Source organism: Botryllus schlosseri, chromosome 3 (assembly GCF_051294905.1).
Source record: "Botryllus schlosseri isolate E-star chromosome 3, Bs_hap1, whole genome shotgun sequence".
NCBI lineage: Eukaryota > Metazoa > Chordata > Ascidiacea > Stolidobranchia > Styelidae > Botryllus > Botryllus schlosseri.
In genome coordinates, this window is record NC_137238.1 from 4,600,098 (window position 1) to 4,625,303 (window position 25,206).

At 40.1% G+C, this 25,206-nt stretch overlaps 2 protein-coding genes across 4 annotated transcripts in view; both read left to right on the forward strand.

Moving 5' to 3' along the window:
* Positions 1 to 25,206, forward strand: part of LOC145436591 (uncharacterized) — a 160,781-nt gene that overhangs the window by 40,408 nt on the left and 95,167 nt on the right. The window lies entirely within an intron of this gene.
* LOC145435641 (uncharacterized) lies at positions 1,652 to 20,434 on the forward strand. 3 transcript variants are annotated; one of them, XM_080312939.1, is made up of 5 exons: positions 1,652 to 1,957; positions 5,001 to 5,148; positions 5,305 to 5,383; positions 17,807 to 17,966; positions 19,749 to 20,434. In XM_080312939.1, the coding sequence occupies exons 2-5, from the start codon at positions 5,053 to 5,055 to the stop codon at positions 20,041 to 20,043; spliced, it is 630 nt and encodes a 209-aa protein (XP_080169065.1). In that variant the 5' UTR covers positions 1,652 to 1,957; positions 5,001 to 5,052; the 3' UTR covers positions 20,044 to 20,434. The 3 variants fall into 3 exon arrangements, with proteins under 3 accessions (XP_080169065.1, XP_080169064.1, XP_080169066.1); XM_080312938.1 differs by having other exon boundaries at positions 1,653 to 1,957; positions 5,001 to 5,059; XM_080312940.1 differs by having other exon boundaries at positions 1,653 to 1,957; positions 5,001 to 5,059; positions 5,325 to 5,383.

Below are 25,206 nucleotides of genomic sequence, written 5' to 3' on the forward strand. Positions count from 1 at the left end.
GCACCAGTAGGTACATTTGGCGACGTTTAAAACGTCAATATGTACTTCAGTATTGTGGCATTATAGTGGCATTATGTGGCCCGAGTCGTCGCTAGGTATCGTGTCATTAATATAGGCTGAAGTGTAGGGTTGGAATTAGTAATATGACGTCGCGTGATGTCATGAGGTTCACGTTCGCGTTCACACAGAACCTTTCAAAAAGGTTCGCGTTCACACGAGCCTGAACCTTTCAGAGGTTCGCACCATCCCTAGTGGATACCCCATCTGTAGAATTTGCATTTGGGAAAAATTGGGTTTCGATTTCGAACACCAATCCTCTCTTGCGCACGCCACTGCGCAAGACAACCAACACCACCGCCACCACAACAACAAACGTAATTGGACTGCTTTTTGTGTTTTTGTTTTGAGGTGTTCATGGTGTTTGTCGACTACTACGATCACTTACATCAGGCCGATATTCTTCATTCTTATAGCATGGCCCACGTCTAGGCTTTTTGTAAGACACCGCTCACGCGAATGAGGTGGCGTGGTGGAAGGCGCATGCTCGTTTAGAGTTGAATTTCCTTTATGCTAACAACGCCATGCAGAGAATGGTCCGAAGGTGACATGCAAAGAATTTCAACCAAAGATGTTATAATGACTTAAAAAATTGAAATAAATGAAAAAGGTTCACAGTGCACAACCTAACAAGGTTTGGAATTTCTGAGAACGCGAACACTGAGAATGCGACCGTGAACGTGAACGGTTCACACCATCCCTACTATTTAATTTAACTATAAATCTTCGTGATTTGTACGATACAATTCCTGATAATATCGGCGGACAACTATCGAATTTTTGTTATCGGCGCGACTGCCTTTTCGTATCAAGCAATTGCAACAGTGAAGATACAGTGCCATGAATTTTGTAATGGGTTACGCAGCGAACACGCGCAACAGCGGCAGCATAGATGCCTCTAGAGTGGAACGGGGACAGTTGGAAAAATCATTTATTTGCAGTTCCGTTGCGGCGTTTTTACATATTTTATCTTTGTTTTGAGACCACTTCATATTTAGAGCGCAGCGTCCATTTAAACGCTCCCTGTTAGACCCAAATTAAGGGATGGTGCGAACCCCTGAAAGGTTCTGATGTGCGTGAACATGAACCTCTTTGAAAGGTTCTGTGTGAACGCCAATGTGAACACGAACCTATGACGTCTGCGTATTGATGACGTAGCGGTGTGATATATATGATCATAAAATGAAGTAGCCTTGCACACCAGGAAGAACAAGCACAGCCTCAGTCAAAACACATCTTGTAAATATGCCGTCTTCAAGCTTAGAAAATCCTTCATATTCCATTATTATGTCAACGGTATATAGGCCTAAATGATATTTGACGTGGCGTACTGCAGTTGCATTTAAGAATAAATTTATTGATGCAAGCCGGGATCTGAGTCGCGTTGTACTATTGAAAATGATGATAAAGTTACGCTGATCAGTTTCGAGAGTCGTTGAGTCAAGAGGCCGGTCATTGAGCGTAATAAATTGTCTCGCAGACCTGACTTTGGGTACCTCTGCAAAACAACTGCAATGGGTGGTATTTTTTTACTCAGGCCACCAGCTCCTAAGGTTACAGGTTTCATTTTGGCATGCGTTATAGACAGCATATGCCGGGATTTTCCAAAGCGGAAGAGAAAGACATTGACTTCCCTAGAACAATGAGGCATTTCAGAAGGAAAGCATGACGCGTTTATAACGTAGCGTAGAGCATTGAAAGCAGATATTGACAGCTAACTTTGTACGGAGTTGACTCAAATATCAACTTCCTTGATTCAAATTATTCATAGAATAAATTGGAACAGAGCAGTAATATTGAAACGAGATCGTCTGGATGGCCACGTATGGGCTACTCTTAGCAACAGTATTCGTGACAGTTATGGCGAATGCGCGTATCGTGACTCTATCCGGCTCAGCTGGTAAGCATAGTAGAGAAGGATTGGGTGTTTTCTTTGGTTAAGAATATGCTGAGAGCTCGCTTTACTGAGTTTAATCACCTTGTTGTTGGACGGTGAAGTGTTCTGGATATAAAGATGATGGAAGCATGTGTTCGTCAAATGTATTGTCTGCAGTAATGTCTGAGTATTTGAAATCGGAATTTAATGAATTTCAAATTTCCCTCGCAAACAACCTGTTCGCAAATCGGATATCGCTTATACTCATTACTCTTACACAGTGTTTCAAACCTTTTTTACCGCTCTCACCCCTTGAGCTGTCATGAAATGTTTATCGTACTCCCTATCCAGTATCAAAACAGCACTTTGTCAGGCTGCCTGCTGGTATCAGGCTACCGCAGAGTTTTTAGCAAAAGTCCTGTGAATTTCGGGGATAGGAGACTTTCAGCGACTGGAGATATCAATATCGAATTTCTCGCCAACGTGGTGTGTTTCAGGGTCTAAATGTTTACCACCGCCGATATCGTTGACAATAAATGCATAATTGGTCACTGGTATACCGAAACGTCATAGGTATTCCCGCAACAGCAGGTTTCACGCCCCGGAACTAAAACATCACAGAAGCCCCAAGCCACCATTCTCTCATAATTGTAGAAAAGGGCTACACTCATCTATGTAGCCTACCATAATTTTGTCGAACGGGGATGGCAAACCCGAATTGAGAGCATCCATTATTTTGAAAGTAAATTGCTCGAAGCGGAGGAAAATTTCCGAGTTGAAGATTTTCAGCCGATGTTTTGCTTTATGTTGATTCGCAAAATAGCTTTAGGTCAGTGCTTTTCAACCTGTGTGACGGCTCGCACTTGTGCGAATGAAAACAAAATGCAGTGTGAATAACTGAGGTGGTGCGATTGGTGCGAATCAAAATCCGGATCCAGTGCGAATGAGAATAGTGATTAATTATAATTGTCAACCGCAGGTTCGCGAAGACGTTTGTGCCGGTCCGCCAGGTATTTAAAAAAATTACCCTCATTTCAAGATGCAAAATATTGAAGGCTTGTCAATTGATGAAATAAAGGAAACATCAACATCAACCTTTTCAGAACTTCGTGAGGTAATGTTAGGCCTGGAAACATGTTCGATTTAACTTGAAGTTCAAGCCGCCTCCTTTGACGACATGCGAGCGACAAGTACGAGCTGACTCGCTAAACCGCGCAGTTTGCATTATCATTCGTCTTCGATTCATTCATATTGTGGATAAACCTGTATCGCTGTTGACGGGTGTTTTTGTGCGGCATATTGCATTCATAGTACGAAGTACGGCTGGTGGTAGTGGAAAATGGGCAAGGTAGCACGACAAGGTGCCTGGCCCGGTGTTGGGATCACGTCACAACCTTCAAGTCACAAGTCAATTCGAGTCATGTCAAGTCACTCGATTTTTGGAGTTGACTCGAGTCAACTCAAGTCTTATCAAAACACGTGTCAAGTTACAAAGTCATATCGGATTTTTGAAGCATGATTCAAGTCATTTCATTTTGCAAGATGATTGAAGCACAGATTGATTTACTATGAATTATTAATTGAGTAACGAATATCTTGGTAATTATATATTCAGCTGGGCATTGTATGGCTCACATACGTAGAACTATTAGGCCACATCGGTAACTGCCCGTCAAATAGATGACAGAATATGAATTCTCAGAAGTTGAAACAAATTGATATGATCCAATATACAATTCACATATATATCTATACGATTCAATTGAAGCCTGTACCAATTGCTGACGAGTAATATAAACGTCAATTTAAATTATACAAGAGCTTCGTTAAGACTAATAATGAACAGAATGTCACTGCTGCAGATAGAGTAGTACTATTCTACGGCAACGTAAGCTCTAATCACCACGTTTGCCGTCAATTTATTTGTGACTTGTTGACGGAGGCTAAGTAAAACTATGCAGGTTGCTCAATCGTTGAATGAATGATTAGTCAACATATCATATTAGCGTGCCGAGAGCATGTACGAGTTAGTCGACACCGATTATTTTATGACTTGAAATTCACTCAAAATTTTGTTTCGAGTCATGAGTAAATCCACATTCTTGAGACGCCGAGTAATGTCAAGTCATTTTGCCAAGGTGACTCGAGGCAGCATAACACTGGCTTGGTCTGGCTCCGAAACGGTTCTTCTATAGATATTGTCGAAGAGAAAAATGTTATTCGAGTTGGCGTAGTCGGTTAATCGATTACCTTCATCGCGAAAGACTGTAATCGAATGTTACATCGACTACGCAAACTAACTACAGTAAAATCACATGAATACTATCATGAACAAAACCCTCAAAATTTCACTCTTTAGTACCATACGTGCAACAAAACGGTTTCATACTCTCTATTTTGGATTAATGTCAATTTTTGAAGGTCCACTGGTCCGCCATATATTTTTTGAAATTTTACCGGTCTGCGAGGTGAAAAAGGTTGAGAACCACTGCTTCAAATAGATAGCATCATCGATTGTAAAAACAACTTATAACTATACCTTAAGCAACAAGTGGCTAGAAAAAGAAATGATAAGTACTTTGGTGAAAGATTTGAAGAAGCATACTTTACACATAATTGGTGTTACTTTTCGAGATTTTAAGATGTTCAGCTTTCGTGGAATTCGTACACCATTGATTTTTTGATTCGACTCGATTGAAAGATATTGAGTATTTAATGACATAGACCGCAGTAGTTTTCAAAGTGAGCGAGGTTGAAAAAAAGTCGTGAAAAAAATTGTTCAAGTCGAAGTATAAAATTTACTGTTTGATTAATCGGATACAACATACTGGAATATAGCAGGAAGGTAAAATGAAAACATTTCTCATGACCTCTATACTCTTCACAGGAGCATTTATGTCATATGTTAAGCTTGATAAGGGGGCGATAAGTCAACAAAATTTGAAAGATACTGATCTAAACGATGCTAAGAAACTGTAATTCGTTTGGGAATTGAATCTGCAGTGCCAAAAGTAGGTGAGGTATAAATGCTGCTGAACTTGAACAAGCTACTTATTGTACCTTTCAGATGGGTACTGCAGTCGAAGATACATAAATGAACGCTGGATTGCTCTTGGCAAATGCAGGGTCAGTATATTGAAAATAGTGGATATGATACAAGATTCAGTGATGAAGGAGAATATTACTGCGACGAGCATAGCATTGCTCTAATCGGGGTAATCACATTTACCTAATGCTTCATGAACTATTCGTGTTAGGGCCATTTTCGCTGTAGTAGGAGGGTGAAAATATTAGAAACAAATTGGATTTTGATATTCTTATACATTTTATATAAATATACATTGATATCAATTTCTAAAACATATTTTTAGTCCGGTAAATCTCTTGAAAGCGTTGTTACTAACCTGAAGAAACTCTTGGAAAAGGAAACTGCTAAAGCTGCGACGTCGGGTAATGTTATACAGAATATAAAGTATTTAAAAATTAAACAATTATCCACGGACCATTGCATGGACTTTCGTAAAACGAGTTAAGTCATGGGGCTGACTATGTAGATATGTGTCACTTTTGAGGGTACACGTGCCCATAAACGTAAGCGTACTAAGATATCCTTCGCTTCCAACCATTCTGATTTTCTTTCGAAGCTTGCCACAAAATATAAATGCGAATAAAGCTGAGGTCGGCTCAAGTTCGACTCTTATGCATAATATTTATACTTATTTGGTAAATATGTAGATTTATAGACTCTATACAACGCATCTTGGGAAACAGTGGCATAGCTGTGGCATTCTCTTCAATTTCTTCGTAGAACTCAAGGTAAACTCACCGTCAAGATCCTAAAAGAGATATTCAAGTGTTTAGTTGAAGTTGATTGACAATATAACGGATGATTGCTCGCCCCGTGGACTAGAACAGGATTCAAATCTTCAGACAGCTCACGGGCCGGACCAATCAAATGATTCCAAGATGCTACCTGTTAATCCAACCCCTTGATTTTTTCATTTGAATACGTTATTATCAAGCCTATATACCTAATTGATATTACATTTCATATAGGATCATAGGGATTCTATTCTATAGCCACGCCGTTATCTGAAAATAACGTAATTGGAAAAATAAGATAATTGGCTGGTTAAATATAGCGGCTCTAACGATGATATGAGTTTGCATATTTCTATGCTCTCTTTGTTCTCGCATTAGCCCTGCGTATATGCATCGTGAGCAATGGAAGAGATTCAACTGTAAACGTAGTGCGACCACGGATATTTGAATTATATTTTGTGCAACTGTGCCAATCTCCACGTAGCCGGCATATAATGGTTTTGCAGTGGTATTTTCGCTTTCTATGAAACTCTAAACTCGGTGTGCCAATTTTTACCTTCTTGGAATTGGGTGTCAATACCACCGACTCGCTCCGAATGGTGACTACAGTGAAACGACAACACCGCAGTCTGATGGTTATATTGCGGCGTATGAGCATGCTCGACATTTGCCATATTGTGGGATTATTTAATGAAAGTATTTTTTACTTAAAATCTCAGAATTGCTTCGCGGGCCGTATGTTTTACACCCATGGACTAGAAGATTATAAATGACAACTTATATGTATCCTTAGTTATTGAGACGAGTGGAAAATATATGCTTGCTTACTAGGCTGAATTCTTTTATGAAATTTTTATTCGACGATCCAAATGCTCCTGTACAAAATAAATTTCTGAATAAGATTCTTATAATACCTCGTTTAATTTAGTTAGTTTGTAGTGATCGTAGTGTCCAAAATGCATTCAGAGTAATCATTTGTGAGCTAATGGGTAATATATTGCACTTTACCAACTATCAAGTTGATTTTGCCAGTATATTGAGGTATAAGTAGCACTACAATTCTATTCGCTACCACGTTTCGATTACGAGCGATAGGCGATGTAAGCACCGCCATTAGGACGACGTCACGATTCGAACAATCGGAGCGCCGCAACACGTTGACCAATTGACCATGATAGTGGAAATTATATCGAGCGATTATTCGGAACAATGCCGATTTTTAGACCAGCATTTGAATAGTATTTCCGGCATCAGGGCAACGATAGCTTTCGATTAGGATCAGTAATGTTAAATTTGAGCGCTCGGAGGGCATGGCCAACTATAGGATGACCATGACCAATTATGCTGCTTTTAGCTGTCTCAGCATGAGGCTTGTCTGGGAATCCAAGTGTGACAACTAATTTGCCAATTAGGGGTGTTAAAAAAAAACTTCTTTTTTCAAATTTCATCGGCTTGGTTGTCAAGTCGTCAGGTTACCTAAAAAAACGTTGCACACCAAATTTGACTCAACTCCAGTCAATAGAACCCGGGGTCATTCAAATTGAAATTTCAGTTATTTTTGAAATATTTGTTTTACGGTGACCAATGACCGACATGACCAAATTCGTTTTACAGGTATGCCTGAAAATGCAGGGGTGTCTTTTCCACTTTTTTTGATCTTGGCATGGGCCTATGGTGGAGTTTGGATGGAGACATAGCCAGTGAACGAGAAAAAGATATGACACGGATGAGCTGGAAATTAATCCACTTCATTGAAATAGACAGGTTAAAACGATGGTGAGATTATTTCCAAATAGAGTACTTCACACACTGAAATCACCGACCACGAAAAAGAAAAGAAAAAATGATAAACACGCCAAATACGGGTAAATATATTTCTAAAGTGACAGTCAATATCTATATTGTTTGTCGGTCCAATGTAGATTTCTTCACGACACAATTTGATATTATATGATATTCTATTAGTTGCTCTGCAGCACTCCTATAGTACTCACACAGGCAAATTATAAGACTAATTATTACTCTATGACAAGAAGGGGGTTCAGATGATATTGAAAGACCAGAAAATGACTAATGTTCTTTATAAGCTCAGTGGGTTACCATTTAGTTTCCCTGCAGCTAAATTGGTCCGACAAAAATACTTTTAGATAAGAATATCACTTGAGAAATATATTCACCCGTATTTTAGCTGCTTGTCAGTTCATTTTATTTCCTGGTCGGTAATTTCAGTGCGTAAAGTACTCTATTTGAAAATTATCTCACCATCCTTTTAACGTGGCTATTTCAATGAATAGGACTAATTTCCAGCTAATCCGTGTCATATCTCTTTTTCGTTTATTGGCGATATTTTCATCCAAACTCCACCAAAGGCCCTTGTCAAGATCAAAACAAGTGGAAAAGACATCTCTGGGTCTTCAGGCATACCTGGAACACGATTTTTGATCATGTCGGTGTGACGAAATTGGTCACCGTAAATACTAATATTTCCAAAATGACCGAAATTTCAATTTGACTGACCTCGGCTTCTACTGGTTGGAATTGAGTCAAATTTGGCGTGCAGCCTTTTTTAGCTAACCTGACGATTTGACAACTAGACCAATAAAATTTGAAGAATTTTTTTCTTAACACCCCTTGCCGATCTATCCGTATGCTAGTGATCTATACTCTGGGTTATGATTTGGTACATCAGACCGAGATAGCTGTGAAGGTAAACCGGTCCTAGGAACTGTTTAAGTCAGCAATAATTGTCAGATTGACAAAGTGTGCTTAAATTTATACAAGTGTTAATTGAGACTCGAAAATGAAACATATTCGTTCGCTATTTCTTGTCTTTATTATTTTTTGCCTTATTAACGTTGAGACGGTGAGGCTGAGACGCTGGATAATATTTGTATTAATTTATATTGAAAAGATTGCTTGAACATGAATCTATGTCGAAATTCGCTGCGGTCTACTTAGGGGGCGGCATTTTAGCGAGAGCCAGGGGCGGCAGCACATGCTGCTACGCCAGTGCGTCCACGTCGTCCAAATATCATATGATCGACCGAAAAGATCCTCGCTCTATCAAATATGCCAGGCCTGATGTGTGGAACAGTATCCCACCGGCCATCTGACAGTCGACGAGCTACTAAATGAATACTAGTCCATCCTCAAGATTACCGGACCATGACTGACCTATCGATCTCGCCTTCCATGACATGCCCCTCCATTTCTTGTTGCTTGCTCTTTTTCCTATACTATCTTCTTTACTTTTCATTCGGTGTGCATGCTTCCTCTTTACACCGCCTAGGTCAAAGTGGGTGTCTGGCCATAGACTGCTCCAAGTCGCTTCGACACCTTCCTATCTTTTCATTGTATCGCATTTGTGGTGTATTGAACTGATAAAAATTGCTTATAAACTAATGATGATGAAGAAATATACTGACAATTTAATCCGGTATCTCTCAAATACAAGTATATTTAGTTATTCATTTCGTGCACAAAGCTTCAAAACATATATATGTACAAGGGGGCTCTCACTCTTAGTAGTGATATACAGTGCCTCGTTCTTCGATTTCCACACGCTGTACGCTGCAGGATATAAGACCTAGTTCGAAACATTTTGTTGAAAATAACCCTAGCGTGACGGCAGTGTTTTAGCGGGAAATTGGCAATCTTAAAAGTACGCACAAATCATTCTACATGAATTATAATAGCCCACTACATTTATGAAATCTTATGTAGTAAACATCGTCGCGTAGTGCGACAGAAAATTTCGTGATTTGACATGTTTGTGGAATGTTAATTTGCTCTGAATACTCATTAAGGATATGTCCTACTACTACATCATCTACTGCGAAGTCATTTTTTTTTCAGCGCCCCCCCATATCGCCCCCTGATCCCAGCGCCTCCCATATCGCCTGCTGAGCGTTTCCGCCCCTCCCGAGGGGCCCTCCTTATCTATATTATCGCAACTTCTGGGGGGCTCCGTCCCCCAGATTCCCACTCGCTGACGGTCAATGAAACTTTAATTGTTGTGCCCCTCGTATGCACTGTTCCGATACTACATTGTCTGTACATCATGATATGACTGTTCACTGTTCCTCTCAAACAAAAAAACTTTCAGCATATATAATAATTATAATGCCATGCCAAAGTACATTAACGACTTGTATTATTTGAAAACAACTGAACTATCGCGCGTGTCGAGACCCACCTATTTGGAAGAATTATGGGATGTAGCATGACATAATAGTATACCAATGCAACTGCAAACCAAATAGACCACAAATGATCCAGAAAGCTGTCAGCTGACATTAGTAATAAGCCAGCACATCACGTCAAGGTTTCAGCCAGGTGCTGGATTAGGCCTATTTTCTTTCTACTTATAAGATTTTGTTGCATGATTGATTAGGCTTAAAAGCAAAATGTGCGGCAATGTGGTACAACACCTGTAATACGACAGGAACACATCAGTGCTAGTATCACCTGTGAAGAGCTAGTTCCACGATCTGTAAGAATATAGCTTTCAATACAACATCCATTGTAATATAATATTTATTGAACTCGAATAATTTTCGGGTGCCTCTTTTCAAGAGTTAACGGCACACCAAAGGGATTTAGGTATTTAAACAGATTTAAAAGCAAAACCAAAAAGGCAAAGTATGATGCAACAATCAAAATCACAAACCATGACATTCGCATTGTCACAATGGCAACAATAACAAAATAGTATTCGGACTTACGGTACTATACGGCCGTAAACCAAACTTTACGCTGATTGGTCGAGAGACAATGGCCATGGATACGGCGCAGCAACGGAGGACGCTGCATTTACCTCAACCTATAGTCGGCACTACGATGTATTCCTATAGCCGTGTAGACTGTATAAAAACGACAAGATTACACTTAAATGTTTATTTCTTCATCAATAATAAAATTAGGAACGGAAATAAAATATTTAATAACATATACTGAAATATAATGCTGAAATACTACCGTGTTTATGAATGCAGTGCCACCAATGGCAATGAACTGGGGAAGAACAGATCTTTCCATTTATTTTCTTTCAACGCAAAGGACAGAAAGGCTTGGGAAGGCAGAGTATAAGAAGGCAGGACTATTTTTGGCATACATTTGGGCCTAAATTCGATGCCAATAAGAGTGATGTAGGCTAATTATCTAGCAGCAGTCAAATAAAAACTCTTTTTCTGTGATTTCTGCCCAAGTTCAAATTTCATGAACTCATCGCATGTGCTGTTACGATACCTCAAGCACACCAGTGCAGATGAGGTTTGCTCAGCTAGAATCACTCTATCATGTGAAGCACCCAGATATACATATGGAAAAAGAACATGACCAATCTTTGCTACATTCACATGAGTGATGCTTAGTAGTCTTGAATGGCCCTTTCTTCGTGCAATAACCCCCACAATATTGAATACCTGTTCATACTGTACTATCATTGAAGTGATTTGAAAAGAGATGTTGCATATGGAGTACCTGCTGTCTTGTTCCCCTCAAAGCAGTCCAAAACCTTACCAAAATTGCTACTTGTGAGCCGAAGAGCCCTATGTATTTACCCCATTCTGCACATCCTCTCTGTTCTGATGTCCTGTGGGCTTAGGTAGCTAATTTGCATATGACTGACTTCGTTGGCTTCTATCCCTAAGATTCAGGTGATGGATTTGAAGATTCCATTTCAAGGCTACACGATGGCGATTCTAGATCAGGATCAGCAGATGAAAATGTAAGATTTGCATGTGCAGCATCCACAACATTGGAGGAAGACAGTTGACACGGCATGGAGTTCAGGGTCCGCCTCTTTGCAATGCGCATATCTTCTGCTTCACCACGGAGATTGCGACTGGGAATCGCACCTTTCTTTAGACGTGACTGTATTGGTGTATCTATAATGCACTAGCAGCAAAATCTTCCTTGCAAAAGTGGTAGGAGCAAATTATTATTATTTTATTCTTTATTCACAGTAAAACTGCTAGATACACACATAATCCGGGGAGCAACCTGCCCCCAAAGCAAAATGGCGAGATTGGAGTAAATTTTTAAAATTTCAGTAATACATTCAAATTGTTATTCCTATGCAATACACGGAGAAGTCAGATTACAGAATTGCAGCAGATGAAGAATTGGCCAAGGGTTACAGAGCAGAGGTAGAGATGATTGAAGATGAAGAATCGAAATTACAGAAATTATGCTGTGATTCACAAGTGTAATTTTAGTCCAGTGGTGCATTCAAGGCCTTCCGAAGAATGTGCACAGTGCCCAATAATGTGATCTTTTGGATCATGTCGAATCGAACGTTACCCGGAATTTGTTGGATATGTCTCATGAGTTTTTTGCTCACGACCCCTGTAGCACCAATGACTATCGGTACAATGTTTATTTTGCATCGCCACATTTTCTCACATTCCATTTTGAGGTCTGCGTATTTGGAGTGTTTTTCTGAGTCTTTTTGCAGTAGGTTGTGATCAGCTGGGACAGCCAGTTCAATGAATAAGCATTCTCTTTTCTTTTTTAGTTTGACGATTATATCCGGGCGGTTACTCCTGATTTCGCGGTCAGTTATAACTGGTACATCCCACAGAATTTTTACTTGTTCGTTTTCTGTCACTGGTGCTGGGCTGTAATCGTACCAATTTTTTGTCCAAGTGGTGATGTTAAAATGTTTGCATAATTCAAGATGAATGTAGTGACCAATCCTATTGTGTCTCCATGTGTATTCGGTAGCTGCAAGTGCACCACATCCGGACATGAGATGTGCTACAGTTTCATTTTGGTTGTGGCACATTCTGCATTTGCCGTCCGTGTTTTGCTTCAGAATTCTTTTGCGATAGTATTTTGTAGGAAGCGATTGGTCTTGTGCTGCGAAAATGAATCCTCTCTGTTCTGATGTCCTGTGGGCTTAGGTAGCTAATTTGCATATGACTGACTTCGTCGGCTTCTATCCCTAAGATTCAGGTGATGGATTTGAAGATTCCATTTCAAGGCTACACAATGGCGATTCTAGATCAGGATCAGCAGATGAAAATGTAAGATTTGCATGGAGTACCTGCTGTCTTGTTCCCCTCAAAGCAGTCCAAAACCCTACCAAAATTGCTACTTGTGAGCCGAAGAGCCCTATGTATTTACCCCATTCTGCACATCCTCTCTGTTCTGATGTCCTGTGGGCTTAGGTAGCTAATTTGCATATGACTGACTTCGTTGGCTTCTATCCCTAAGATTCAGGTGATGGATTTGAAGATTCCATTTCAAGGCTACACGATGGCGATTCTAGATCAGGATCAGCAGATGAAAATGTAAGATTTGCATGTGCAGCATCCACAACATTGGAGGAAGACAGTTGACACGGCATGGAGTTCAGGGTCCGCCTCTTTGCAATGCGCATATCTTCTGCTTCACCACGGAGATTGCTACTGGGAATCGCACCTTTCTTTAGACGTGACTGTATTGGTGTATCTATAATGCACTAGCAGCAAAATCCTCCTTGCAAAAGTGGTAGGAGCAAATTATTATTATTATTATTATTGTACACAACAGTGGTGCTTTTAGCCTGTTTAAGGCTTTGTGCTCCACGACATGACAGTATTTGAAATGATCAAGGCATTTATTCTTGTCTTTGACATTCTTTCCACTCTCTCATGCATCGGCTCGCGATTCATCGGGTCTTTAGCTGTCGACTTGTAGTTCGGCTCACTGTGATTTCTGGGCTTTTTAAGTCACTGCAACTGCAGTGAGGTCGGCGATGAGGAGCAAATGAAGCTTGTGGAAGTAGGCTTGAAATCCTGCCTTCTTACTCTGCATTCCCAAGCCTTCCTGACCTTTGCGTTGGAAGGATATGAATGGAAAAATCTGTTCTTCCCCAGTTCCTTGCCATTGGTGGCACTGCATTTATAAACACAGCAGTATTTCGGCATTATATTTTAGTATACGTTACAAAATATTTAATATCCTTTCCTAATTTTATTATTGATGAAGAAATAAACATCTTACTGTAATCTTGTCGTTTTTATGCAGTCTACACGGCTATAGGAATACATCGTAGTGCCAACTAGGCTTAGATAAATGCAGCGTCCTCCGTTGCTGCGCCGTATCCATGGCCACTGTCTCTCGACCAATCAGCGTAAAGTTTGGTTTACGGCCGTATAGTAGCAGCGCAACTTGTAAACAAACAGTTACATATTTATCGTTAGTGCGTGTTGTTTCGTGTGTGTAAGTAATAACGAAAATCTTTTCGTCTGTAAGAACTTGCCTGGTTGGATTAAACCTAAAAAGCCACAAATAGCATAGACAAAAAACCGCTACAATCAAATAGCTCACTGTTACATCATTCAAGTCCATAGTTGGTGGAAAACAGCATCATCCTCAATTTGTGCAGAACATTCCTGAGCTGGCATAGACGGTTCGAATATTTGTGTAGCAGTTCAAAATTTGGATTGTCACTTTCTTTCTGAATCTGAAACACTTTCTTTTCTGAGATCCTGACTTACATTTAGCATGTAGGCTACTTGCGGCATTGTAGCAGATACTTGACTATAGGAGATACTGATGCTACCAATTTCAACATAACATGTAAATGAGTGATACCAAACTCATCGTAGCTAATGAAAGGTACGGTTGTCAACTGACGAGTGCGCCTTACTAAATATGCTGTTTACCGAGTCATATTTATATTGAACTGGTAGCCCATTTCAAGAATGTAATGGTGAAAACTGTCTTATGCAACACCTGATCTTAGGGCAAATTTTGGTTGCAGTCAAATCCGTGGAAAGTTTCACTTATTTTTCATAAAAGTTGAAGTAAAAAGTTGCATTTATTTTTCACTAAAGTTACACTAAACAGGTTCATTTATGGATAAGTTCCTTGAAATTATTAAGGTATGAGATACTCGAATCGATGCGTATCCAAGGCACTGTCGCAAACTCAATGTTGGCGCCTTCAACAAAATCAATAGCCTAAAAAAATTGACTCAGTGGTAATATAATTTTTGGCGGTCTAGCCTGAATGTACGTCAAATCAGAAATGACCTCAAATTTAAAAGACAGTGAAATAATCCAGCTATCTATTTACATATAGTACCAAATATTTCCAGTAATAAGTGAGTTGCATGAAAAATCGACAAGCTGCAAAAAGTTGCTTGAAAAAATGAGGAAAAGTTGCAGTAGGGCCTATAAGATTCCTCCAAACAGCTTAAAACACCATACGGTACTACATAACTTCTGAGTATTTAGGAAGCTGCCAGAAGCTGTAAAAAGTTGCAAAAACTTGCCTGTGATCATTCAATTCTTTTCTCTGCCCTGCTGAAATTGATTCCATAGCTGAATTGTTTGGACACATTAAATTATCTACCTCACAACAACTTTAATATATATAGTTTCCGTACACCTTTCTCAATGATAGCCATTCAAGCCTTTCAAGTATCGATATAGATTTTTGAGTCATCAAATATAAGGCTTCAGGCCGCTAGAACTTTTCCTGCGTGCAAGATCTATTGCAGATCTATCTGTAGTACACCACCAATTAAAAGACATTCACCTTTGATAAAAAAAAACTTTCTGACAATACTATAAACACTTTCTGATTGACTATACCGGGTGCACATTGAATATTGTAAAGCTTTGAAAATACGCTGCCAATCTGTGGACAAGAAATTGACAAATTTACCATTATGACAACCCTGAGAATGGATTTCCATTCAGAAAAGGCCGAATTCACAACTAATATGTTGAGTCATGAGAATGGCTCAGTGAACAACAATATATCTAATGGCCTACATGCTTTCATTGACTTTCAAATGACTATTTTCTTTGATATTTTGGATATTCAGGTTCATTGTGGTGTGGACTCGCTTTATTATAAATTCACATATCATATGAAAGCTGACATCAAGAGCTAGCAAGTAAAATCTCACACAAATATATACTGGAAAATTTTGATGCACTGAAATATACACTGCTGCCACTAGGAAGTATATATCCAATAATAATTCATTCCATGTTACAATGTGACCTCCTTAATATGAAATCGAAGTAAGCTCTTTCTAGCAACCGACACAGAAATTCAATTATCGAACACCGTTTACACTACCATATTCAACATGGGTAGGAGGCGTAAGCCTACATGTATTTTCACGGTTATTCACAAAATGATAACTAAAATTCGCATAAATGTAGGAAAGGGGTGCCTCATAAAATCAAAGTAAGCTCTTTTAGCTGGTGCAGAAATTTAATGATCGACTACTGTTTACGGTACCATATTCTACATCGGTACATATATTTTCACGGTTATTCGCAAAATGATAACAAAAATTCGAATAAATTTATGGAGGGGGGCCCTCATAAAATCAAAGTACGCTATTTTAGCGGGTGCAGAAATTTAATGATTGACTACTGTTTACGGCACCATATTCTACATGAGTACATATCTTTTCACGGTTATTCGTAAAATGATAAGCAAAAATCGCGTACATGCAGAAGGGGGGCCCCTCATAAAATCAAAGTAAGCTCTTGTAACAGGCGCGTGAATTTATTGATCGACTACTGTTTACGGTGCTATATTCTACATGGGTAGGCCTACATGTATTTTCACGGTTATTCACAAAATGATAACTAAAATTCGCATAAATGTTGGAGGGCGGCCTGCTCACAAAATCAAAGTAAGCTCTGTTAGCTAATGCAGAAATTTAATGATTGACTACTGTTTACGGTATTATATTAAACATGGGTGCATGCATTTTCACAGTTATTTGCAAAATAATAACTAACATTCGCGTAAATGTAGGAGGGAGGCCTTTAGCTAATGGTAAAATGGATACAGATCATAAAATCAAAGTGAGCTCTTGCAACGTGTGCAGAAATTTAATGATCGAAGATCGACTACTGCTTACGGTACCATTTCTACATGGTGCATGGATTTTAATGGTTATTCGTAAAATTATAACTAAAAAATGAGAATTGATGATTTAACCCTCTTCACATAAATACCAAGATTCTTTATGGATGCAATGATTTCCGCGGTTATTCAGAAAATGGTAATACTTGAAAAAAAGCGCGTAAACCGGAGAAATAGTTGAAAAAAAGCGCGTAAACTGAGGAGGGAGGACCTCGAAAGCGCGTAAATCAACCAGGGCGGTTCTAGGCGACCGTCTACCTCGCCTACCCAAAAGGCCACCACTGATGATACTATTTAGTGTTGTGATCCACAACATCACCTGAATGTTATATAACAGAATTGCTTTGTTTGGAATACATTAATATTAAAGGTAATAGCTGGGTGCAGTACTAAGATCAACGTGAGCAAAGATCTCTATCACTATCTTAGTTGATTTACTAGTCACAGAAAATAATAAAATAAAACTCAACACAATTACGGTCCCCGTATTTCCAGTCGCAGGGGTTAATTCGGGATGTTTATACCGGGCACGAACCAGATGGTATCAGCCTGTATACCCAGTGGTTGTTATAACAACCTTGATTTGATCCCGAATATAGCACGTACAATTCATATACCGTTAATTAGTCGAGTGGTAATCGGGCGCGATTCACGCTATTTTCAATAGTGAAGCCCCAACTCGAAAATACCGACCCGACTCCGAACTCTTGCCACTTTTTTATAGTGCAGTCCTCAAAATATAGGGAACTCCATACCTAGGTAATTTTCAAAGAGGGAAAAAAGGGTTAAGAATCATTGCTGTAGACTGTAGAGTAATTGACGAACAAGTGAAATTACTTTTATTTAGGGAGTTATCACGTTATTGCAGTGTTAACAAGCAATTCGAGATCATGTTTTCAAGATTTGCGTCCACCGGAAATTTGAGAACGGCCTCAATCACTTGTAATCATTGACTTCCTATACATGTGTATTTGGTACTTGCAACATTAGAAATATCAAACGACATATGATTTGATAGCTGGAAATAATTAGATTTCAACAAAATCTGATGATCCCGAAGATGGTGGTGTATTTGATTACGGTCGTAGTTCAGAAATCTTTGAATCATCTTGCTTGGGGAGTTATTGCAACCAATTTTGCGATCAATGTCTAAATGCCTTTTAGTTGGAATGACAAAAGAGGAGTGGTACCGTGCAGGAAACGGTTATGAATACAAATATGTCGGTACCGAAGGAACTTACAACGAATCAACCACAGCGTGCAAGAGTCTGGACGCCTCAGCGACTTTAGCGGCAGCGGGAGTGCGAGATCAAACGCTCAACAAGTTTGTTGTTGTTGCTGATTTTGTTATTGCTACTAACAACTACAAATTAGGTGCCTACCACCTATTGATCGTTTTAATCACGGTCAATGATCGCGTACAAAATTGGCGTTGCTAAAAATAACATTATGGTGCTGTGGGAAATTACATCGAGGCTCAAGAATCATAAATCACGTTTACAGGTTAACATTATTGCAATAGTGTATTGCCTGATATCTAATTCAGTAAGAAAGGTTCGTAAGATGAAACTTTACATTAAAATCTGCACATTCATTATAGGCAATACACAATGTGAATTTTGGAAACAGAGTAAAAATGTTAAACAGTTTAAGGATATCGTCGAAGACAGCTAAGTGAAGATTTTATTGAATTACTTCAAAACAAATGATCATATACGCGACAGTGACCGGACTGCAGACTAAAATTCATAATTTATATTTACATCAGTTTCTGGAACACACCCATTTTTTATTGGCTATATAATAAAGACGAGGGGGTGCTAGTCAAAATAAGGTCGGACTGACATTTTAAATCATTTATGGTTTATCGCACCAAATGGCACGCGATTACTTAACGGTATAGAAATTCTATTCGCTATTTTCGGGCTCAAATTAGACTGCCATAACAAAGTTCGGGTATGGGCACAAGCCTACTGGCTTCGATACCCAATGTACATAGCTCTATTCGATTTCTGCGACTGGCAACGTGGTGAAGTTGTTTCGGGTTTTGTTTTGTCGCTTTGTGCGGACGAATGTGAACTGTATATCTACTATTGATCTTGGAACTATGGTCACATTAAATTGTAGTTCCGAAAAATAAAGAAAATGATGCAATCGGCTCATTCAACTCGCATGTAATATACTCCTAAAAACATTTTGAAATAAGTGTATGATAGCGACCCTGGAAATACACGCGACTGTCACAGCGATATAGATTTGGGATCCAAATTATTGGGATCCGATTCAAATCACGGAATATTTACTCGCATATCATGAATATTATCATCTTTTTAATGCATGCGCTCAACGACGCGATTTTTTTGTAATGTCCATTGGGTCTTTGATTCTCGAATTTGTGGGGACGACTTTCGTTCTCCCGTCTCACTTTTCAATCAGGGCTTTTCAATGCATAATCGTGTGATCGGCGATGAAGGGCCCATAGAAACCGCAGAAAACGGTATAGAGAACCGGGATTCGATGCCACTTCCATTGGTGTCGTAAGTGCAGTGTTTACCCAACCTCGCCACTAGCTTGTACATATACGTATAGCCTACGTATCGTACCTTTCCCTGCCGCTGCATATTTTCGGCGGCAGTAATGTAACGAGTGATCACGTAACTGTCATTACACTACTAGTGGAGACACATGCGATGGATTTAATGAGGCTTCAACTAATTATGTTCCGTGCATGTCGTAACCTATTGAGTCACATAAATGGAGATCACAGTAAAAAAATCCAAAAAGTAAACAAGGGCTGAGATATCGATTTGAAGTATTGGTCTTTAATATATACATCCGAAGTGATGTGTGGAACATCTCCAAGGTCGATGTCTTGCTATATTTTCCACTTTTTCTGTACGGAAGTACCAAACCGCACGTCATTCATGTTGTCAAGATTTGTAACGTATTTGCTTCCTGTTGATCCAGGGATATGATTCGTAATCGAGCATCACCGAATCGATATTTTATTTTGCTGCTAAGGTGAAGTCATCAATAACGCCATGTGTCATAATTGAGGCAAGTCGTCTGCCGCGGTACTTGAATCGATTCCTTATATACTTTTCAGCTCCAGAATAATGAAAGCTCTCGGCGTACCGGGAAGTGTGTGGAGGGTGTGGGTTGGATCCACTGATATTCTCAACGTTGGCGTGATCTGGCGATTTCAAGATGATGTTGCTCTTCATGTGAAAAAAATCTCATGGGGACGGATTAAAAATCTTCCAATCGAACCGAGTGGGGGCAAAGAACATTGCATGGACTATTTTGTTCCGGGTTCACAAAACATCGATATTCCCGGTCCCAATGATGAAATTTGTTGGCGCATTCTGCCTTACATATGTGAGCGGAAGATCGCACAATAGACAAACATGAATTGTTTCAGATGTGATGCTAGCGTATGTTGCGTTGTTGTGAATATTATACCAGTATGGTTCCCAACGTGGGAGTGTTAGATCGACAGGGGCAAAAAAAGCTGTTGAAGTAGAAGTACTGATACATGCTAATCTACTTGAATACTATACGGAATAGTACAACAACAAGTTTAATGACAAGTCTGGTCTTTATGTGGGGTAGAGATTTGTTGATCCAGATAAGTAGAAGATGAGTCGAAAGGTTCTGGAAACGACTGTATTGTACGGATTTTACTTCCTGTCTTACTTCTCGTACGCAACGTGGTAGGCCTAGTAGTCGCAAATCGTATAGATTGTAACCTTTTGCTTAAAAATAAATAATAAAAAAAAAATCTCGCTTCAATGTAGGCCTATTGCTCTGCAGATTTGTATACAGGTCCATTGATCTATGATGCAAGGTTTCTAACCATAAACATCCAAGACAGTACTTCTCCATCTAATGGTAATAGTGGGGCGGTTTAGCCCAAATATTCAAAAGGATTGTGCATTTTGTGATACAAGCACCAAATTTGGCACACATGTATATTAACATGTTGTGAACATTTTCAGATATTGAGCCACTCAGAATTCTCTCTTTATGTCCGCCATATTGGATTTCAAAATGGCCGCCATTTGAAATCTACATTTGCGATCATCTCTGGGCCTAATGCTGCTATTGACTTTATTTTGGTATCTAAATGTATGTTTTTGGGGTCAGGGAATCCAATGGTAACAATTTGCAATGCGTATTTTTACCAATGTGCCGCCATATTGGATTTGAGCCCTTCACAGGATTCCCCGGAGGATGTCAAGAAAAATCAGTACAACCGTTGCTGCTTGCCCTATAGTCAGCATGATCCTAGAGGGACCCAGCATCAAAGACCAGATGACAGACACTAACCCTGCAGCAATTACCGCAGCCCAGATGCTGAAGTTCAACAGCGTAAATCACAAGCGAACACGTGGCACCACATCATCCACTTGTGTGCGGCACAGTGTTGCACAGGAGACCCCACTTCCAACATACATCGGGATGATGTTGCATGCTTATACACGCAAGAAGGAATTGGTCGACAGACTGTCACACCTTGGCCTAAGTATCTCTTGATAGAGTGCTCCAGCTCTCAGCACAGATGGGTAACAATGTCTGTCAACAGTTTCACAGAGAGCAAGTGGTCTGTCCTCCGAAAATGCGTAGTGAAGTGTTCACAACTGCCGCTATAGACAACATAGATCACAACCCTAGTGCAACAACATCAAATGACTCTTTCCATGGTACCGCAATCTCCCTCATACAACATCCTTCTTACACTGTTGCAGGAGTAAATCGGAGTATCGTCGTTGATAGAGAAGCTGGGGATACATGGTCCAAGACTGTCGCCCCTTTGCCGCACTATTATACTGATGTACCCCCTGTCCCTTGCAGCATCAAGAAGTCGCCTGTCCCAGCTGCTGGAGTTTCGTCACTGACCAGAGGAGACTTCAAACAGCACACTGATGAAGAATACCCTTGGTTAGGCAATGCAAAACAAGTCCTGGAAGACAACACTGGTACAGTAGACAATGAAAACACATCTTGGGCTGCATTTCATGCCAGCCGACAGCCACCGGATGCTAAAGTCATCTGCCCCACGTCGCTGCTTCCACTCTTCCTGGAAAGTGCCCACACTGTGGCCATGATCCGGCATTTAATGGACATTGTGAAGAAAGCTGTAGAACACCTGAATCCTGGACAGACACCAGTGGTCACCTTGGATCAGCCACTGTTTGCTTTGGCTAAGCAGATACAGTGGAAGTGACCAGAGAGTTATGGTGAAGACCACATGCTGGTGATGTTTGGTGGTCTCCACATAGAGATGACGGCACTAAAAACACTGGGGAACTGGCTGCAAGGGAGTGGTTGGGTGCAAGCTGAGATTGCGACAGCAGGGACAGCTGACTCATTTCTGCGAGCATCTCATGTGTTGCGCACAAGAAGAGCACATCAAATAACTGCAACAGCACTATACATCCTGCAACCATTACTGTTTGGGATAAACCAGGGATGCAGAGGACCTTTCCGCGTTTGAAGACTGGTGTCGCCAGAGACGAGACAACATCCCCCAGTTTCGCTACTGGGCAACTGTGCTGGAAATAGAACTGCTGGTTCTAACTAGTGTATGTGCGTTCTCTCAGGCAGGGATCGTTGACGATGTACCTCGATGCTCTGATAGAGCTAGTCACCTGGTTCCACGCACTAGATCATACCCACTATGCTAGGTGGATACCAGTGCACCTGAAGGACATGGCCGAACTCACTACCAAACACCCAGACGTAGCCAGGAAATTCTGTGAAGGCCATTTCACAATTCAGAAAACACGGAGGGTGTTCTCTTCAATCCCGATTGACCAGGCACTTGAGCAAAATAATGCCTGCATTAAAGGAGACGGTGGCGCAGTTAGGCTCACTAACAACTCTAGTGCCCTTTGTCGTTGGATGGTTGTGGGACCAGAAGTTGCTAGAGTGATAGAAGAATTCCAGGACGGGAACCAATACTGGAGACGGCAAACAGCAGACACACGTCATCACGATCAGACGCCAAGTGTACAGGCCCCATTCGAGGAGGAGAGTCAGGATCTAGTCGTACTGGACACAAAGGACATCGCAGGTCCTGCTGCCGTGGAGACCGTGATGAATGCCAAGAGGATTGGCCAAGAGCAGTTCGAGGCTTTCACCAGAGAGTGTCTGTTGGACAGAACAAAGGCAGTGGACGACCCAATTCCTCGTAACAAGCTGAAGGTGTTCAACACCAGCAAATGCACGGACATTGACACGGCCAGGAGGAAACTCTCTGCAAAGAAGAACGATGTGCAGCTGATGATCCCAGCTTTAGAGAAACATGTCAAGAGGGCAGTGTATCAAGGTGGATATAGGTGGGGTCAGATATTGCTGCCAGCACCTGAGTTCCAGAGGTGGTCAGTAACGAAGTACTTCTACTTTTTCGAAGTACTCAAGTAGTTATCCTCTACTTCTGGTACTTACTCAAGTAGATCTGATTTTCGCTACTTCTACTTCGCAATATTTTGTGATCTACTTACTTACTTTTCGCTATTTTCAGTTTGTCAAGTAGAAGTAGTTCAATCTTTCAATCAGGATGATAGCCTGAGGAATTTCGGGGCTGTTTTCACGGAGTATCAACATTTAATTTTCATAAACATTGAGTTAAGCCAAGAATTTTTGTCGCGCTTCGCGCGCAGTGGATACGGAGTTGCCAGTATGATTTCACGGAAGTACCGATGAATATGATTTAGGTCGCGGGTTGGCGTGGTTCCGTTCACACCACATTGTCCCCCCTTCGCCCATATGAAATAATTCATCACAGTATATGTGGATCATCAAAACGTTTGAAACTGATGTTTCGCAATTTAGCATTTACTTGTCATATCGTAATCTAGCATGCCCATGGCGCGTCCTAACCTGGCAAAGTGGACTCTGACATTTTTTGTTAGTTTCAAAGCTGTTTTTAGCATACCACCTTTGAAACTTTATGGACTAAGGGCATGAAAAACGTGTTCCACTTTTAGAAGTAGAATTTATGTTTCATTTTCAATTCCCAGTATCATATACTTTGAATTGTAATTAAAATCGGTTCTTTTGTCTGGATAACATACATGTTGAACTATAAAAGCAAGTGTAGTAATGCCTTTAATTTCCGGAAATAAAGCTACACAATATCGCATTTTTAAGGTCCGCCATATTTTCTATTAACGTTTACTAATCGTGCAAAGTGTATCGTGTACCGTGTAAGTGCACCGTATCCTATACAACTTCTCCGTATTGCTCTTCGACTAAACTACGGACCTTATAATATGGGGGATGGCGCCATACCATGCGATTTTCTAAAATGTGCTGTTCGAGAAAACAGAAGATAAGTATCGAATTTCCGTATTAATCCTATCATTTTCTTCCCATGATGTGAACGAATGCTTATGCTATCGAACATTGGATTCCTGCTGGTATGCATCAATATGAATCAAGCTCGTCACCTTTCGCATAGCTCAATTTGCACCATTTTACAATCCATGTGGACGATTTAGGATCGTTTTCACAACTACTTACTTACTTGAGTACTTTTAAAGTCAGTCAATTCTACTTCTACTTCAAGTAGTTTTAGGGTGCTTATGGAAGAAGTAGTTCTACTTGTACTTGAGTAGATTTTTCCGTCGCTACTTCTACTTCTACTTGTGTAGCTTTCTTGACTACTTTGACCACCTCTGCAGTGAGTTCCCTCCACCAACAAACTGGGGTTGGTCAATGACTGGAGGACAGTACACACCATACTGGACCAGGCTACCTGAGGCAGCTCACAGCTACATTAAGCTGATTTCTTGCAAGTGCCAGAAAGGGTGTGTGAAGCGCTGCAAATGCAAGAAGGCTGGCCTTCAGTGCACAGCCATCTGTGTGTGTGACGGGGACTGCACAAGACGATGAGTCCACAACATACATGTACTTGTGGCAGTGCTGAACTTGTTAACATGACACTGTTTATGAACGCATATCCTCAGTACCGATATTTACCTAGCCTCAGATACCTATTATACCGGACCACTGTAGAATGTCAGTATACACCTAGCCTCATATTTTAGACCATGTAGCATGTCAGAATTGTACCTAAGACTTTTACACCCATTTAACATGCTTGCATAAAATCATTCTTTTCAAAGTATCGTGTTCAATCAAATATTTCCTAGATAAGTTTTAATTACAATTATACAACAGACTATGAAAGATAACATTAAGTTGGAATTCGTACCATTGGATTGTGCATTGGATTAGGTTTGTGCAGTGCATTTGATTTAGATTTGAATATTAGAATTTTAGATTTGTGCATTTGATTTAGATTTGTGCATTAGAATCTTAGATTTGTGCATTTGATTTAGATTTGTGCGTTAAAATTTTAGATGTGTGCATTTGATTTAGATTAGTGCATTAGAACTGTGCATTGGTTTGAGCATTGGATTGTGAAATTGGTACTATTGGATTCCTTGACCCAAAAAACACACATTTTGACACCAAAATGAAGTCAATAGTAGCATTTGACCCAGACATAATCGCAAATGTAGATTTCATATGGCGGCCATTTTGAAATTCAATAT

Coding starts and splice junctions, on each gene's coding strand:
- LOC145435641 (XM_080312938.1), top strand. CDS start 1,873: ATGGCCACGTATGGGCTACTCTTAGCAACAGTATTCGTGACAGTTATG. Junction 5,384..17,806: donor TGCTAAAGCTGCGACGTCGG/GTAATGTTATAC, acceptor AATGCCTTTTAG/TTGGAATGACAAAAGAGGAG. Junction 17,967..19,748: donor CGAGATCAAACGCTCAACAA/GTTTGTTGTTGT, acceptor TATACTTTTCAG/CTCCAGAATAATGAAAGCTC.